Source organism: Xiphophorus couchianus, chromosome 13, assembly GCF_001444195.1.
Source record: "Xiphophorus couchianus chromosome 13, X_couchianus-1.0, whole genome shotgun sequence".
Taxonomy (NCBI): Eukaryota; Metazoa; Chordata; class Actinopteri; order Cyprinodontiformes; family Poeciliidae; genus Xiphophorus; species Xiphophorus couchianus.
Genome location: NC_040240.1, coordinates 4,188,921 through 4,204,823, shown reverse-complemented (window position 1 = coordinate 4,204,823; position 15,903 = coordinate 4,188,921). Strand labels below are relative to the sequence as shown.

Below are 15,903 nucleotides of genomic sequence, written 5' to 3'. Positions count from 1 at the left end.
TGAACCTTCTGTGCCATTACATACAGCATTTACAGTCACTAGTGTACTTCACCCTGTTCTAACATATATTTATATTTACTCTGCCTACTGTACGTGTTGGTTTCACACGTTTCATGTTGAAAACGTTTGATTTGGAAAGTGTTTCTTCTGCCTGAATTTATTTTTGAGAACGTGTCCGTTAGTGCATTTCTTTCAAATCTTTTTTATTACTATAGTCTTGAAAATTCCAGATACAGAACACATACATCACTGTATGTGTTCTGTTGCTTTGTCATGAATTGGTTATATGTTATTTTATGTGGGAGAAAATAAGCTTGTCTTCTTCCCACTCCTTTTCGAGATAAATGCACTCTTGTTTATGTCTAAATACAGTATTATTATTATTATTATTATATAAAGTATGAATTTGACAACTCAGACAATGTCTTGGTCTTACTGTATGCATACTGATACTGTGCATTATTTGTGCATATGCTTTTTTTCATTTTTACCTACTAAAGAGCATAATATGCCTTTTCTTTCTTTTATGACATGAAATAAAGTTTTTTAAAAAAAGGAAATGTTTGTCTAATTCTGTTATTCTCAAACAAGTACTTACTATTTAGGTAGCCTTTTTAGGAAATACTGTTTTTGTTTTTAACTCTTCATGGCTACTTTTTACTTTTACTTGAGTAAAAACATGATGAAGTAAACTTATCCCTCCAATTTGTGGTGACCTCTGCAGGTCTCACACGTCACATGTTGTGACAGGCTAAACAGATAAATAAGGATGTGAATTTTGTGTTGCTCTAGCGTATTTGGTTCCATTTAACTTCCATTTATCTTAGTTCAAAGTACATTTATTCCCTTGCAGTGAATAGCGAAGGCTTCACCACTGATGCTGTTAGCTCCACTGACCTCTTGACCCCCTGTGTTTGTCCTCCCCTGCTCTGCGTTCAGCATCGCGCCCCCCTCTTCACATCGATGGTTTTCGGCCAGCAGTCCTCCTGAAAACGGAGAGCTGAGCGCGGCGCTCCGACTCCGGCTCAACTGACCCATTTCATGTGATATGATGTGCTGAGATCGCAGCCGCATTCAAATCCAGCCTCCGTAATGAATGAAAGGAGGAATTTTGGAAGCTGGAGCTCCCTCTTGACTTCTCTGTGTTTCTCACATTCAGATAAAAGGAAGTCTTTTTGTTTCTTTTTATTAAAATCTTCAGGCAAATAACCGGCTGACTTAACCATCCATCTCTCTCTCTCTCTCTCTCTGTAGGAGGCAGTGTGCTGTGAATAATTCATAGCTGCTCCAATCTGAGCCCGTTTACTGTGCTTTGTCTCTTCTACGCATAACTGTTTCATTTGCAGAGTGTGATCTGTGTGAGGCCGTCACTTTGTCCGTGCTTTTATTTCTCAGACAGCAGGCACACGTTTGGAAGTTGGGTCGAACACGCATGGGCCTGTACTGCCACCTATCGTCTGGAATATGTATCTGTACAAGGTTCTGTAGCACAAGTTGGATTGGTTGTCATTTTCTTTTAAGGAATATACAGAAATATTATTAAGTCATCTCAATTGGGTGGGAATTTGATGGGAATCTCCTGTTCCGGTTTTCCCTCACCAAGCTGCCATTTTTATTTTTTGCTCATGTTCTGCACCGGTGGCAACTTGAGTCTGTTTGTCACTGTGGTGACGTGGTTTCCGTTCCGTACGACAGCGTATTAGGGTCTTTCTAAATATAAAAAGAAAATCTCAAGTTTCCTACAAAAAACGTGGAAATTTCTGAGTTTGAAAAGTAGAAAATTCGCTTGAAAACCCCCCACCCCTAAAATCGTTTGATTATTCACAGAAATTTTCAAGGAAAAATGACAACATTTTTGAGTTTGAGAAGTTGAAATTTGCCAGAAAGCAACTCAAAAATTTTCTGGGAAAAAAGTTTGAGGTTTTTTTTTTTTTCTTTGCAAACTTTTGACTTTTCAGACTCAAGTTTTTTCTGGAAATTTTCTGAGATTTTTTTGGCGGAAATTTACTCATCCTTTTTTTTTTTTGTTTTCTCTACCTACAATGGCCCTAAGAGTACACTACCATAGTTCCAAGACTTTAGGCTGTAGCTGTAGTTTTACAGTTGACCTTTGTTTGTTAGCACCTCCCCTGTTTCATTTGAAAAGTCTGGTCTCTTTCAAAAATCCCTCTGAAAAGTGTTTCTCTCCTGACTGAGGGGGGAAAGCGCAATTGTGCATAATTCTATTCGGACAAGATTTTGGGAACTTAAATAAGGAAAATTGAACCTGCAATTTTAAAATTGAAATGAATGTTCTTTTCTCCCACAATATGCTTGAATAGGTTTGCCAGTGTTTATTTAATTTTAAGGCCAAACAAGGATTAAAAGAAAAAAAAATCAGAAAACTGTCTCACACTTTTATATTCAGCCCCATTTGAATATGAAATGACTGTATTAGTTTAGTTGCTTTTTCTTTATTTTACTTTTTCTTTTTGTTTTATTTTGTCTTTGGCATTGTGTTTTTATTTCTCTTTTTTTTACTTGTGTATTGAAAGGTTAAAAATGACAACAACAAAATAAATTATTCCACTCGTGTGAGAAGATGTAATTGTTTCTGAGCTGGACTAACATTTCCAGATTTTCAGGATCCTGACTTTGTAACGATGTGTGGCTCCATTTAATAACTTAGATACAGTTTTTTTCCATTAATTTTGCATTTGTAGTATACAAAAAACAAACAAACAAAAAACAATGTTCAGAAATATTAGTCAAACTCTAAACCAGGGGGGCCCAAAGTCGGTCCTCGCATGTTTTAGTTCTCTCCCTGGTGGAAGTAACAACCTTTTGTTCTTTTTAGGCCATCTAACAGCCATCATTTGGTCCAGGTGCTTTGAACCAGGGAGAGAACTAAAACATGCAGGAGTCAGCCCTCGAGGACCGACTTTGGGCACCACTGCTCTAAACATTCGACCTCTGTCTTGGAGGTTCTGGTCTTGGCCTTGCAGGATTTCAGTCCTGGAAAAATGGCCCTTAATGCACACCATCAATTAAAAAACAATTGATTACTTCTGAACGGAGCCCCGTGCCGAAAGAAAAACTGCGAGCGACTGAGGGTCACTGCGCGTAACGGAAACCCTGTAAATTCTAGACACTAACAGGTACCATAGAATTGCACAAAACTCCGTGAGGGACGGCGGAGTCCCAGCTCGAAATTCCGTGAAAGAGGTATACGGAGCCCTGTGCCAGAAGCCCATTAAAATGCTGTCTACATCGTTTTAAACTGTGTGATTGTGAGCGTGAGTGGGAATAAAAATAGCAATAGGTATTTTGTTCCATATAACACAGTAGGAGTGTAACAGGTAAACCTTTATGGATGCAAACTCGACTAAAAATCCACCTGTTTAGGATTGTATTTGAAACGTAATCAATTACATATTCATTGATGGAACCTGACTTAATGTCGTGTTTTGATTGTTGATTCTATGTTGCATTGTGTTTCTGTGTTTGATATGATGTAAAGCACTTTGAAATGCCTTGCTGCTGAAATGTGCTATACAAATAAGATTTTATTTGATTGATTGATTGAAGGGAATTTGTTGCAGAAACAACAATACACACCAAAGGTTTCAGATTTTTCTTCATTTTTTTTTTTTGCAAACCATTGCATTGCTCAGTGTTGGTCTGTAAAATAAAACCCTGATAGAATAGAATAGAATAGAATAGAATAGAATTACTTTATTCATCCAGCAGGGAAATTATTTTTGCAGTTACAGCAGCATAGAGACAAGACACACAACAACCACCACTGAGTAGCAATAGTAGACAAAATAAAAATAAAAATAAAATATAACATGCTGTCAATATAAAAAGCAGCTTAGAGCAGTCCTTGCAAAGATTCAAAACATGATGATGATGAATTATATCAAAGTTTGAAAAGGCTTAATAGGCATAAATACTTTTTGAAAATGACTGAGAACTGTAAAATTATATCAGTAAAAGATGGTTTACTGAAGGCGTTTTGGAGAAATATTCAAGATCATTAAAGGTGGAGACCCATTATTTAGTCTGGAGCTGATTCCTCGGTGGTCCTCGGTTTGTATTCCGGCTCCGCCCAGTGAGGCGGGTAAGCTGCTGTGATTGGCTGAGAGGAGCTCCGCGCGACCTCCCCCGTAGAACTGAGAACCCGGTAAGCGGGCGAACCAGTGGGGTAACTGGTGTAAAATGGCGCTGTCTCAAGGAACAAAGAAAAAAGTTTGCTATTATTATGACGGTAAATACTTCACTTGGACCTTTTACTCGCTCTCATTTTCAAATGTCCTTTACCGCGTGTGAAACTTCGGGGTTTTATTTTTCCTGTGTCAGGGTTTTAAGTGTTGCAGCGCGGTCCAGCTCCGAAGCCGGTGTTGGGGAGCTAACGTTAGCTTGCTAACTAGCTTGTTTTAGCCGTGCTAGCTATTAGCCCGAATTCCGGACCCAGTACATTGTTGTCTCTTCGGCTTCATTTTTGGTCACTCAATATTAAAACAACTTTTCATAAATTATTAAAGCCTCCTATGGGGGTTGTATTTGTGCATTAGAACTATAATAACAAATGGGGACATGAAGCTATGCGGTGATAATCGCACAGTGTTCCTCCAACTCGCTAACAACTTCCCGAGAAGTGAGGAAGGATGCACTCTGCTGCTTTAATTCGCTTCATCTTCCGAAAGGATTTGGGGGAGGATTAAACCATATACTATATACTTTTACGGGGAATAAGTATCGTTTAAACACTGCCTGTCATTGTACTATTGCGTTTGCGCTATTTCAAACTGTAAATGAACCCCGCCAGCGTTACATTTGCGCTGACGACTGCATTTTTGTCCTGTTTGTGATTGATCGTTTGAAGCCAGTTTATTTTTATTTTTTATTTAAAATAAGCGGAAAAGCCCTGTTCGTACCGAAACATCTGATCGTTACTTCCGTCTTCCCATTGTGTCGCGTGAACTCATAATTCGGGACGCTCATGAATAATTAAATGGATCTCATTTGGATGCGCATTTTAATGCTGCCGTGCACGTAAGATACCCATTTCCTGTGTTTTTCGAGATCTGCACGATAAATCGAATAAGGATTGCGATATCGGTATCACAGTAGCCAGAATCCTAGTGGATTTGTTTTAAGAGGCGGCTATGCTTAGCTGGAAAGTATTTTGGACATTACAGAACTTTCACTAATGCAGGCACCTTTGGTTTCCATACCTTTTTTTTGTGATTGGAAATACTTGTAAAGAGTTATCTTTTTTCAGCCAGCTGACGGAAGAAAGGTCAGCTGGCTGGCTTTTGGATTACTTTTATTCACAGCCTCAAAAGAGCAAAAAACAAACAAACCCGTTCTTCTGTATATTTTGGTATGTAATAAGGATTGTAATCACCCAAAGTATGATGTAAAACCTTTTGTCTTATTTGAAACCCAAAATTTTTTAGAAACTTGGTATACGTTGATTTGGATACTTCATGATGTTCAGTATCTAAAAATGTTAATTATGTTTCTTTACGGTACAGTGAGTAAAATATAAAATAAAACACCAACTCATTAAAGGTTCTATTAGGCAGATATGAATTGATTGATGGGTTTGTCTCCAACAAATTTTGCTAGACGATAAATTGTCCCAGAAATCATTATGATAAACAATAATATTGTTGTTTTTGAGGCCATTTTCAAGTAATATAATGGTATTACTTTACCATTATGATGCAAAGATCAATAAACTTTAAATTCTAATGAACATTTAACACTGTAACTGGAAGGCATTTAAAATATCCAAAATAAATTAACACAACCTCAGAAACAACACATAAAATGACTGAGGTCTCTGTAAGCAAAATTGTCCTTAAAAACGGAGCTATTTGGGAACAAAAAACTAGACTGAAGACTTTGTCATCCAGTTTTTGGTAGAAACAGAGAGAGAAAGGAGAAAAATGATAGTTCATTTTAGTTTATCATTATTAGATTTATTGCAACAGACGTAGTTGCCAAAAAAATGTGTGAAGCTTCTCTTAGCTTCACCAACCTACCCGGTTTATCTCCTGCAGGTGACGTGGGGAACTACTACTACGGTCAAGGTCATCCCATGAAGCCCCACAGGATCCGCATGACGCACAACCTCCTCCTCAACTACGGACTCTACAGGAAAATGGAGATCTATGTGAGTCGAACAGAACAGAATCACCCCCAGTTTCATCGCTCGTCTGTACTGTACAACTAAAACTTTAACGTTTTGATCAGAAAAATCTTTCTAAGACATCTCTTCAGCAGCCATATTAGATTTGAGGAATTTCTTCCAATTTCTTTTTTTTAAATTTTAGAGTACAAATGTAACGCTCCAATAAGGCATACTTTCTTTTTCCTACCAACTAGACATTTAACATAATTAACTTATGCAATTAATTTGGTTTCTTAAAGCTGTTTACGAAGAGAAGCGGCTGCTTGCATCGTCCCATTTTATTTTTGGATCTATTACATTAGTCTTTAATACAAAATCCTTTCTTTTACTCATTTGTTTTAGATTTGTTTTTACACTTGATTAGCTGTCAATGTCCAATAGAACGAGAGCAAAGGAATGCTTGGATGGAATATTTGGTTAAATAAAACATTAATATCTTTTTTTTTTTATTGTATATATTTGCACTATTTTTAACTAGTTTTCTTTTTTTATTATTTTGTTTATTTTTAGAGTCTTGCAACAAAATTTGGTCAATACATATACACTTTAAGTGTCCAGTTGAAAGACAATAGTCTATTTTCTCTATATTATGATTAAACAAAGTCAATAATTTATTTGACTTTTCTGTTAGTTTTTAATTTCTTTTGTGCCCATTTCTGATACAGATTTAAGCTACTAAATTAAGCTGATTTATGCTAAAGCTAAAGGAGGTAGTTGAGGTCTTTGATTTGATGGAACAGTAAGGAGGATTGAAGTTAATTGGATTCTGTATCGTCAGTGTAATGTTAAATAAATACTGCAACCAGTAGTTTTTAACTGCTGATGGAAAAAGCAGGTCTGGATTCACAAAGAACAGAAAACAATATTTGTTGTCATTGTAACTATGAAATTTGGGCACAGTTCTTTAGATACTTAAAAACAGACTATAAAATAATCACTTATATCGCATTTGTCCCTTGATAAAAGTTAACCTAAAGCTGTGCTAAATTATAGACATAAAACTAAGTCACTGCTTCAGACAGCTCAAACATTTTCTGATACTGACTTGAATCACAAACCAAAACGTTCTGTGGTTTTTTAACAGATACCTTCCATACATTTTCAGGACTGTATGAATCTTTATTAAATTTGTTTTTATTTATCTTTCAGAGGCCGCACAAAGCCAGCGCTGAAGAGATGACCAAGTACCACAGCGACGACTACATCAAGTTTCTGAGGTCCATCCGTCCAGACAACATGTCTGAGTACAGCAAACAGATGCAGAGATGTGCGTCCGGTTTTCTTCTCCACCATCTCCTGCTGCTCGCCTCACATTCACTCACAGTCAGATTCTCTGTTTTCTTCTTCTCTTACAGTTAATGTCGGAGAGGACTGTCCAGTTTTTGACGGTCTGTTTGAGTTTTGCCAGCTCTCGGCAGGTGGCTCAGTCGGTAAGTTATCTATCTTAGATGATCCGTCTTCTTGTCTAAAGCACAGAATAGTCTTAAGTATCATTTCTAGCTTGATTTGCAGATCGCTATGCTGAGCGGACGGAGGTTTTTACCTCAGATCTGGATCCAACTCTGTTTTTGTTTCAGCTGGAGCAGTGAAGCTGAACAAGCAGCAGACGGACATCGCCATCAACTGGGCTGGCGGACTCCACCACGCCAAGAAGTCTGAGGCGTCCGGCTTCTGCTACGTCAACGACATCGTCCTCGCCATCCTGGAGCTGCTGAAGTAAGTCCAACTCCTCACCGCAGCTTCTAGCTGCTTCTGTTTGTCATATCGTGTCATGTAGGATAACAATCCAGAAACACAGCTGAATTGACTTACAACATTTCTTTTTTAAAATAAATGTACTGAATTACAAATTGATTTGATTACTCTGCACCAGTAAAGCACTTAAATACACCAATAGCTTCACAACTTTGGTTAAACATGTAAAAACAACTTTAATTTGTTCAGTTCAGTTAAGAGTAGAGCAGCCAGTGTAAACAAGTGTTCAGGTTTCAGTTTGTGGTAGAAACCTGAACATTTAAACACATCATGGTAGTGGCAGCATCATGTCCATCATGATTGAAAGCAGTCAGGTTTGACAAGAAGAAGCATGGAGCTAAAAACAATCCTGGGGAAAAAACTGCTAGTTGCTGCAAAAAATAATTGAGACTATAGGTTTGGGTCAAAGCATGTTCATGTGTTAATGGCCCAGTCAAAGTCCAGACGTAAATCCAACTGAGACTCTTTGGCAAGAGTTGAAGATTGAGGTTAAAAGTTGATCTTGAGCTGCTTTGCAAACTAAAATGACAGTGTTGTGGCACTAATGGTTTGTCAAACGCATCGAATCCCAATAAAATAAAGTTCTTAGAGTTTCTGTCAGATTTGTGTTGTAATCTGACACTGTGAAACTTTAGGTTACTTGTTTTGGTGGAAGATGGAGGCCTGCAAGGACAATTTTACCTGGTGCTTGAAATTTCTTGAATTTAATTGAGGTTTGGAAAGTCCTTGATTTCTGTATAAAGTCAGAGAAAGTGTTTGATATCCAAACTGCACAGTTTTGTAATAAAGTGCAATCTAATGTTTAATTAAAAGAAGAGATTTGGAAAATGTTATTTACAGTTGAAACTAATAAAAAGACAAAAAATGTTCTCACTATCTGAAGTTAAATCAGGCTAAACTTTTATTGCTTTAAATCAGTTAGAATCACCAAAATTATTTCTTATTGCTAAATGCCACTTTCTTTCTATATTGTGTTGAGTATAAAGATAATTTACCTAAAAAGATTGATTTGGATTATTTAAATGTATTGAATAGTATTCATAATGGCTCAATGCCTCACTGATCATCTTAGATCAAGACTTAAAAACTGTTTACACTCACCTCAAACCTACAAGCAGCAGGAAGGGTTTGAACTTTTACAAAGCTCCAGATTAGTCACTTCTTTGTGTGAAGTTGGAGCAGCATTTACCTGAACCCTGTGCTCCCTCCAGATACCACCAGAGGGTGCTCTACATAGACATCGACATCCACCATGGCGACGGCGTTGAGGAGGCCTTCTACACCACAGACAGGGTCATGACCGTTTCCTTCCACAAATACGGGGAATACTTCCCCGGCACTGGAGATCTGAGGGTGAGTTTCAGAGCGTTTCTCCTGGAAAACATTTCAACACGTTAAAGAAGTCATGAATATTAATCCAACCATTTCAACGTGTGCAGGACATCGGAGCAGGAAAAGGCAAGTACTATGCCGTAAACTACCCTCTGAGAGACGGCATCGACGATGAGTCTTATGAAGCCATCTTCAAACCTGTGAGTTGTTTTGTGTGTTTAATGCCTCTTAATTCCTCAAATCAAGTTCACATGTTTGATTAAACGTTGTTTTTGTGTTAGATTATGGCTAAAGTCATGGAGATGTACCAGCCCAGTGCTGTGGTTCTGCAGTGTGGAGCAGATTCTCTTTCTGGAGACCGACTGGGCTGCTTCAACCTCACCATCAAAGGTAAGACAACGTCTCAAAATCACGCTGACTTCCTTTGACACGTTAGAAATTCAACTGTGTGCGCGTCTCCTCTTAAAGGCCATGCCAAGTGCGTGGAGTACATCAAAAGCTTCAACCTACCTCTGCTGATGCTGGGCGGAGGCGGCTACACCATCCGCAACGTCGCCCGCTGCTGGACCTTCGAGACGGCCGTGGCCCTGGACTCATCCATCCCCAACGAGTTGCCCTACAACGATTACTTTGAATACTTCGGGCCCGACTTCAAGCTGCACATCAGCCCCTCCAACATGACCAACCAGAACACCAACGAGTATCTGGAGAAGATCAAGCAGCGGCTCTTCGAGAACCTGCGCATGCTGCCTCACGCACCCGGAGTCCAGATGCAGGCCATCCCCGAGGACGCCCCACACGCCGACAGCGGAGACGAGGACGAGGAGGACCCCGACAAACGCGTTTCCAGTAAGAGATTGAACACATACACACACACACAAGCGTTGGATTAGTTCGTTAGGGGGCGCTGATGAGGATCTGTGTTGCAGTCCGGGCCCACGACAAGAGGATAGCCTGTGAGGAAGAGTTCTCAGACTCTGAGGACGAGGCTGAGGGGCAAGGTGGCGGCCGCAGGAACGCAGCCAATCACAAAAAGGCAAAGAGAGTGAAGAAGGAGGAAGAGAAGGAAGGAGAGGAAAAGAAAGGTAAGAGCATTACTTTCTAGTAATGCACGATATAAACAGTAGAACTAATAGAAATTTGGCCTGGGATAAAGACCTGTAGTTTAGCGGCTAACCGCAGCAATGCTTGATGATGATGTAACCATGTGGAGAGTCAGACTGATGTGCTTTAAAGAACAGCGATGAATGTTTGGATAAAAACAAGCTAGTATGTAGGCAACTTATTGCAGTGATGAATATATATCAATATAGTGACTGGACAATGTTTGTCTTCACCACTGACTCATTTAATTTCGGTTACCAATCCATGCGATTCGACCTTTTAAACTCCTTTTAAACTAAATTTGAGTTGGTGAAACCTGCAGAAACTCTCAGTGGTTTTGGTCTGGACTCTGAGATAACATTCTGTTTGTTTTCTAGAAGTGAAAGAGGAAGAGAAGGAGGAGGAGAAGATGGACACATCTGGGTAAGAACCAGAGTTAAAGCTTCTCCATCTGGGCGGCTTTACATGTTCCTGACAGACTTCATAATCCATTTCATTTATGATTTCGGTTGTGTGCGCCTTTTGTTTCCTTCTTATCATTTTTGGTTGAGTTTTATTTTAGATATTATCTGATCATGTGGTGACATGGATGTATTTTTCAGTAGGTCACATTTCTGCACTAAAAATCTCGTTTTATTGCTCTCTTGCCTTTCTGATTTTGTTTTGAACTAGCTGTAGGCCACAATTATGAAACTGAACCAAAAATAAACACATAACTATATCCCAATATGTGATGTCTAATCAATATGTTTGTGTTTCAGACCAAAAGAAGAGATAAAGACAACTTGAAGTGATCCTGAGGGAGACGTGTCCGTCCTGTTGTCCTCAGCCCAGATTCCTGTTTTTCTCCTGCAACCAGAGGATTTTTGTATTCCTGTTTTCCTTCGTTCCTGCAGACAAACCTGCTTTCCATTGTTTACATGAGTTGAGCAGCAGGTGGATGGGATGGAGGTCAACCCCACCCACCTGCCAACCACTGTATAAGATGTAAAATTCCCTCCAACCCCTGTGAGCTCTTTGTGGACATCAGGTTTGCTGTGATAAGAAAACTGTTTCCATGCTGGGATTTCTGATTAAAGCCTGTCTGTGGGGCCTTCCTGTTTGGGTTTTTATTTGTAAGTATTTATGAAGCATCAAAAACCCGCCATAGGCAAGCAGCTCCACCTTACCGTATACTCATCAGTGAATGCATGCGTCATCTCACCTTCAGCATGTACATATTTCTTAGTCTCTGCCCTCCACCAGTCCTGACTCTCTGCTCATTAAGTTATTTTCAATCATGAATCCGGTCGGCTCATCCTCCCAGGATTATCTGCTCTGTGAACCCGTTTACCTTCCTGTGCTGTTTTTATGTTTGCGAGTGAATGGGGCCCTCTCCAGAGGATGATGTTGCTGAGCAAATGACTTTAGAGATTTTGTATCATTTTACAGAAATGTAGAGAAAGCCAGTGAAGGGCTTTCAAAGTGTGGCTGGTTGGAGTTGTATCCTTGTGAAATGTGCATTATCATATCTTTGTCATACAAAAATAAAGAAAACTGATTCAATTGTTTTGTGTATATGCTCACAATTACAAATATAGTAATAATAGTTGCATAAGAATGTAAGTACATTGCCATGTGGTGACATGAAAGGCAGAAAATGTTTATTTTTTTAGGAGTAACCACACCTGAAACTCACGGAATGGGCGTAAATATTGAATATATGCTACAAACATCTTTTCTGATTTTTTTCGTTTCTCTCTTCAGCCCTTCAAATATTTACGATTTTCATTTGCTATTGGTAGTGTGCTGTGATTGTTATATTGGTCCCTGTAACAGCAATTTCCTGTTTAGGCAAAAATGACAAATTTAAGAGTTTGGTCTTCAATTACAGTCAAGATAATAACTTGTTCCATGTTTACTGTTTTTCCCTGATATGCTTCCCTAACTACTGGTTGTTAGGTTATATTTTAATGCTGCCACAACCTAATGTTGCTCACTGTGGCTCCTAGTCCAGCTAATAGCTAAATAATCTATGTTACAGGATTGGGGGAAAAAACCCTATTTACTAAACTGATTTACATTCTTATTTAATCTTCAGTTTTAAAGAAACCAAAATTAATGTTAATACATGTACCACTGGTGACAACAAAAACCCGAACCAAAACATTACAAATCAGCCAAACCATCCTTTCCTTGACCTTATTTTATTGAGAAGATTTGGAGTTTACAAGTTAAATGTGATTACCGCTGGCAAATGTTAAAAAGTTGATAATTATAGTTCAGTACAAAGCACTGGAGACGAGTGATATTTTCCTTTGATGGATCTGGATTGAGTCTGATGTTAGCTGAATGGGTTGCTTGGTTACGCCTCCAGCTCAAAGTCAAAGTAGTGTGGGTCAAAGTAATGAATTCGTACGTATCCGTCTTCTCCTCCACTGCTGTAACTGTAGCAACAGGAACATCAAGCAGTTTGTTACTGGGTTGGCTCTTGTTCTTCTGTATTTTTAGAGAAAGAATTAAAATCAGTTTGTACCTCTTGCCGTCGGGATGGAACGCCACGCAGTTGATGGGGCCAAAATGACCTTTGACCCTCCCAAACTCCTCCTCGTATGCAGCATGGAAAAACCTAAGTGCAGGAAATTACACATATAAAAAAATAACTTCAAAATAAAAAATTTCTTCCTTCTATCGACTTTAAACATGAAAATAACTCCAGACTCCCTCTCACCTCGCCTCAAACTTGCCGATCCTGGTGGAGGTTGTGGTGACGTCCATGGCTTCCTGCCCTCCTCCCATCACCACCTTCACAAAACGCTTAGTCAGACACATCGCCATGACAACAAGGAGATTGACCGTAGTCCATAAGAGTCATGTCTTACGTGGTCCATTATAGGAGAGATGGCAGCAGAGTTTACCGGCCTGTCTGTCCTGAATGTCTTGATGTGATCCAGAGAATTGGAGTCAAACAGCTAACAGGACAACAGAGACTTAGTGTTTAAATGTAAACACTTATTAACTAACGTGTTTAAACGTATTAATGCGAGTCTCACTTTAGAGGTGTTGTCCTTGGAGGCAGTGATCACCATGGTGAGATCGACGGATGACTGGATGTCATTGATCTGCCTGGTGTGCTCCTTCGCCTTCTTCAGAATTTCACCAGACTGGAAAAGATCACAGCCCAGTTAGGACAAACCACATCTACACTAGTCATTTTTTCCCCTTCTTTTTTCTCTCTATTGTAAGTTTTATACAAAAAAAAAAAAACAAGAAACATATTGTGATATACGTCATTACTGCCACAAATCACAGTCATTATATGACTTTTATAGCGTATCTACAGAGGTGGGCAGAGCCTGATGAAGTTGTGTCAGCGTCGAACCTTCGCACTGAACTGGTTGATCTCTCCGTTCTCGTGGCCTGCGATGACGAACTCCCCCAGAGGCCCCCACACCGCGCTGGTTATCTTGCACTCACTGCAGGGAACGGACAGGTACGGATTGTTGTCCTCTGCAGACACACGAGTAGAAACGGTAGAAATTGTAAATGATTTAAAAGTTTATTAAAAACCTGGATTCTTTCTCAGCGGTAAATATGGAACAATAACCTTTTTTTATTTTAAGCAACATCAGTCTGGGAGCTTGGTATAAAGAAATGACGCTCCGATTGTTTTTTTGCTGCTGATAACGATCACATGGATATTAGTAGCATTTATCCTACTAAATGGAAAAACTGGCAAGCACAATGCAGCAAGAGGACGACTGAAAAACCTATCAGTTACAATATTAAACAAATTGAAAACAGCAAGGTGAAATTACACAGAAAATCAAATAAATCTCACAACACTGTCTGTATCAAACAATGTCAGGAAAATAAGAAACAAAGTCAAACGCAGGTAGCATTTAAATGAATAAACCCAAATTACGTAGTCAAAACTGCCTGAGAACATGGTTCACTTTAATAGTCTCCGGCTTCCTGCATTCCTTCAGAATGCAAATAATGTATAAATATCCTTAGCTCTGACATGTGTATGTCAGATTCTCCCTGAGGGTTGAGTTTGAAAACATAACCGTGTGTTTATCTGTACCCATCTGCTGTGGGTCTCTCAGGTCAAAGAAGTTCAGGAAGCACTGGTAGCCCATCTGCTTGTCTGTGGAGAACATGATGATGTTGCCGCTGAAGTCGAAGCCACACGTCCTGACGGCGGAGTTGGTGTTGAGCAGAGCCAACTGTTTACCTGCGGGGAAACAGGCAGGGTGTTGTAAAAGTTACCATACCTTTACTTTTCTCTCATTTTTGGGGGAGGGGTGGAGGAATAACCAGAGAAGACGTCACACTCCTCTAGGGTTTCCTTATGTTAGCTTTTAGCAACCAGGAGGAAACCTAGCCTCGCTAGCTTACCGGTCTCACAATCCCACAGGCGACAACTGTTGTCCGCTGATCCTGTCAACACATTCTTGGTGTCCCCTGATGAGAGGTTAAGAAAGCAACACTAAACGTCACATCCTGCTTACAGCCATAACATGATCCATCAGAGCCCATAGAGGCGTAGGAGTAGGTCCTGATGATGGAAGGATACAGTCGCAGTCAACACACCACACCGCTCCAGTGTGTCCATTATAGGTGCCGAGCCTTTCTCCGTTCACAGAGTACCAAACGTTGGCTACCTGGAGTGGAACGTCACGTGAGATGAAGCAGCTGTAGCCCAAAAGTTACGGAAGTTGCACGAACTCAACACAAGTCTGGACTCACCGTGTCTTTGGCTACGGAGAACAGCAGGTCTCCTTCTCTGTTGTACTTTATCTGAGTGATGGACCTCTCATGGCCCTGCAGTAGAATGGGTTTCTGGGAACACACAACTCTCGGGTTAGCATAAGAGCTAGCCTTTTACCACAGGGTGTGTATTGAAGCTAGATAAGGTTAATTTAGCTCAACAAAACCGCTAAGCTACAGCGCGACCTCCTATTGCCCAACTATAATTACTCCTACTGGCAGCTAATATCCTACGTAGCTAGCGTCAAAGCTAAGCTAATGCTAGCCGAACTAACGCTGGCAGATACAGAACGAGAAAATAAACAAGACACTAAGTGTCGGAATATGTGTCCTAGTAAATATACTCACCATTTTTTCCAGCTAAACGCTGTCAGTCTGCTCGGTTTATTCACTACGCGTCACGTCAACAGAGAAAAGATGAACACTCGTGTGTGAGGCGCCGGAGCCGCGGCGGAAAAGGAAATAGACGTCACTCTCGTGTCAAAAAGCAACGTGGCGCGCCCCCTATCGTTAACACGTGTTAGCGCAACATTAGGTGTATCAGGGGGAGCAAGTGAACCAAACCCAGGCTTTAGTCCTCGATGTAGCTGTCGATGGTTCAATTCCCATTTGCTCCATGTCCCTCTATGGCTACGTCCTTCTTCCTGTCAAGTTGGACGAATAAAGGCCACTAAAGTGGCAAAAAAAAAATCTTTTTATATGTCGTACTGTTGTTTACGTACATATTGATTATTGTGTGGAGATCTGGGGAATTGTTTTACAAACCTGACTACATG

The 15,903-nt window shown here is 39.9% G+C and overlaps 2 protein-coding genes across 2 annotated transcripts; one reads left to right on the top strand and one right to left on the bottom strand.

The window, feature by feature from the left end:
* Positions 1–4,104: 4,104 nt before the first annotated feature.
* On the top strand, positions 4,105–11,922 carry hdac1 (histone deacetylase 1). The gene is made up of 12 exons (XM_028035772.1): positions 4,105–4,249; positions 6,054–6,166; positions 7,334–7,451; positions 7,540–7,614; positions 7,762–7,900; positions 9,151–9,292; positions 9,379–9,471; positions 9,553–9,661; positions 9,740–10,120; positions 10,201–10,356; positions 10,753–10,798; positions 11,137–11,922. Exons 1-12 carry the CDS (start codon positions 4,201–4,203, stop codon positions 11,162–11,164), a joined length of 1,449 nt encoding a protein of 482 aa, XP_027891573.1. The 5' UTR covers positions 4,105–4,200; the 3' UTR covers positions 11,165–11,922.
* A 620-nt stretch (positions 11,923–12,542) lies between these two features.
* eif3i (eukaryotic translation initiation factor 3, subunit I) lies at positions 12,543–15,633 on the bottom strand. Its single transcript, XM_028035773.1, has 11 exons — positions 15,476–15,633; positions 15,107–15,199; positions 14,934–15,021; positions 14,756–14,821; positions 14,442–14,591; positions 13,737–13,864; positions 13,408–13,518; positions 13,237–13,326; positions 13,086–13,159; positions 12,891–12,983; positions 12,543–12,801 (listed from the first exon to the last, which is right to left on the bottom strand). The coding sequence occupies exons 1-11, from the start codon at positions 15,476–15,478 to the stop codon at positions 12,720–12,722; spliced, it is 978 nt and encodes a 325-aa protein (XP_027891574.1). The 5' UTR covers positions 15,479–15,633; the 3' UTR covers positions 12,543–12,719.
* Positions 15,634–15,903: the final 270 nt, after the last annotated feature.

Coding starts and splice junctions, on each gene's coding strand:
- hdac1 (XM_028035772.1), top strand. CDS start 4,201: ATGGCGCTGTCTCAAGGAACAAAGAAAAAAGTTTGCTATTATTATGAC. Junction 6,167..7,333: donor ACAGGAAAATGGAGATCTAT/GTGAGTCGAACA, acceptor TTTATCTTTCAG/AGGCCGCACAAAGCCAGCGC. Junction 10,799..11,136: donor GAGAAGATGGACACATCTGG/GTAAGAACCAGA, acceptor TTTGTGTTTCAG/ACCAAAAGAAGAGATAAAGA.
- eif3i (XM_028035773.1), bottom strand. Junction 14,822..14,933: donor GTGGTGTGTTGACTGCGACT/GTATCCTTCCAT, acceptor ACCTCTCATCAG/GGGACACCAAGAATGTGTTG. Junction 13,327..13,407: donor CCAAGGACAACACCTCTAAA/GTGAGACTCGCA, acceptor TTGTCCTGTTAG/CTGTTTGACTCCAATTCTCT.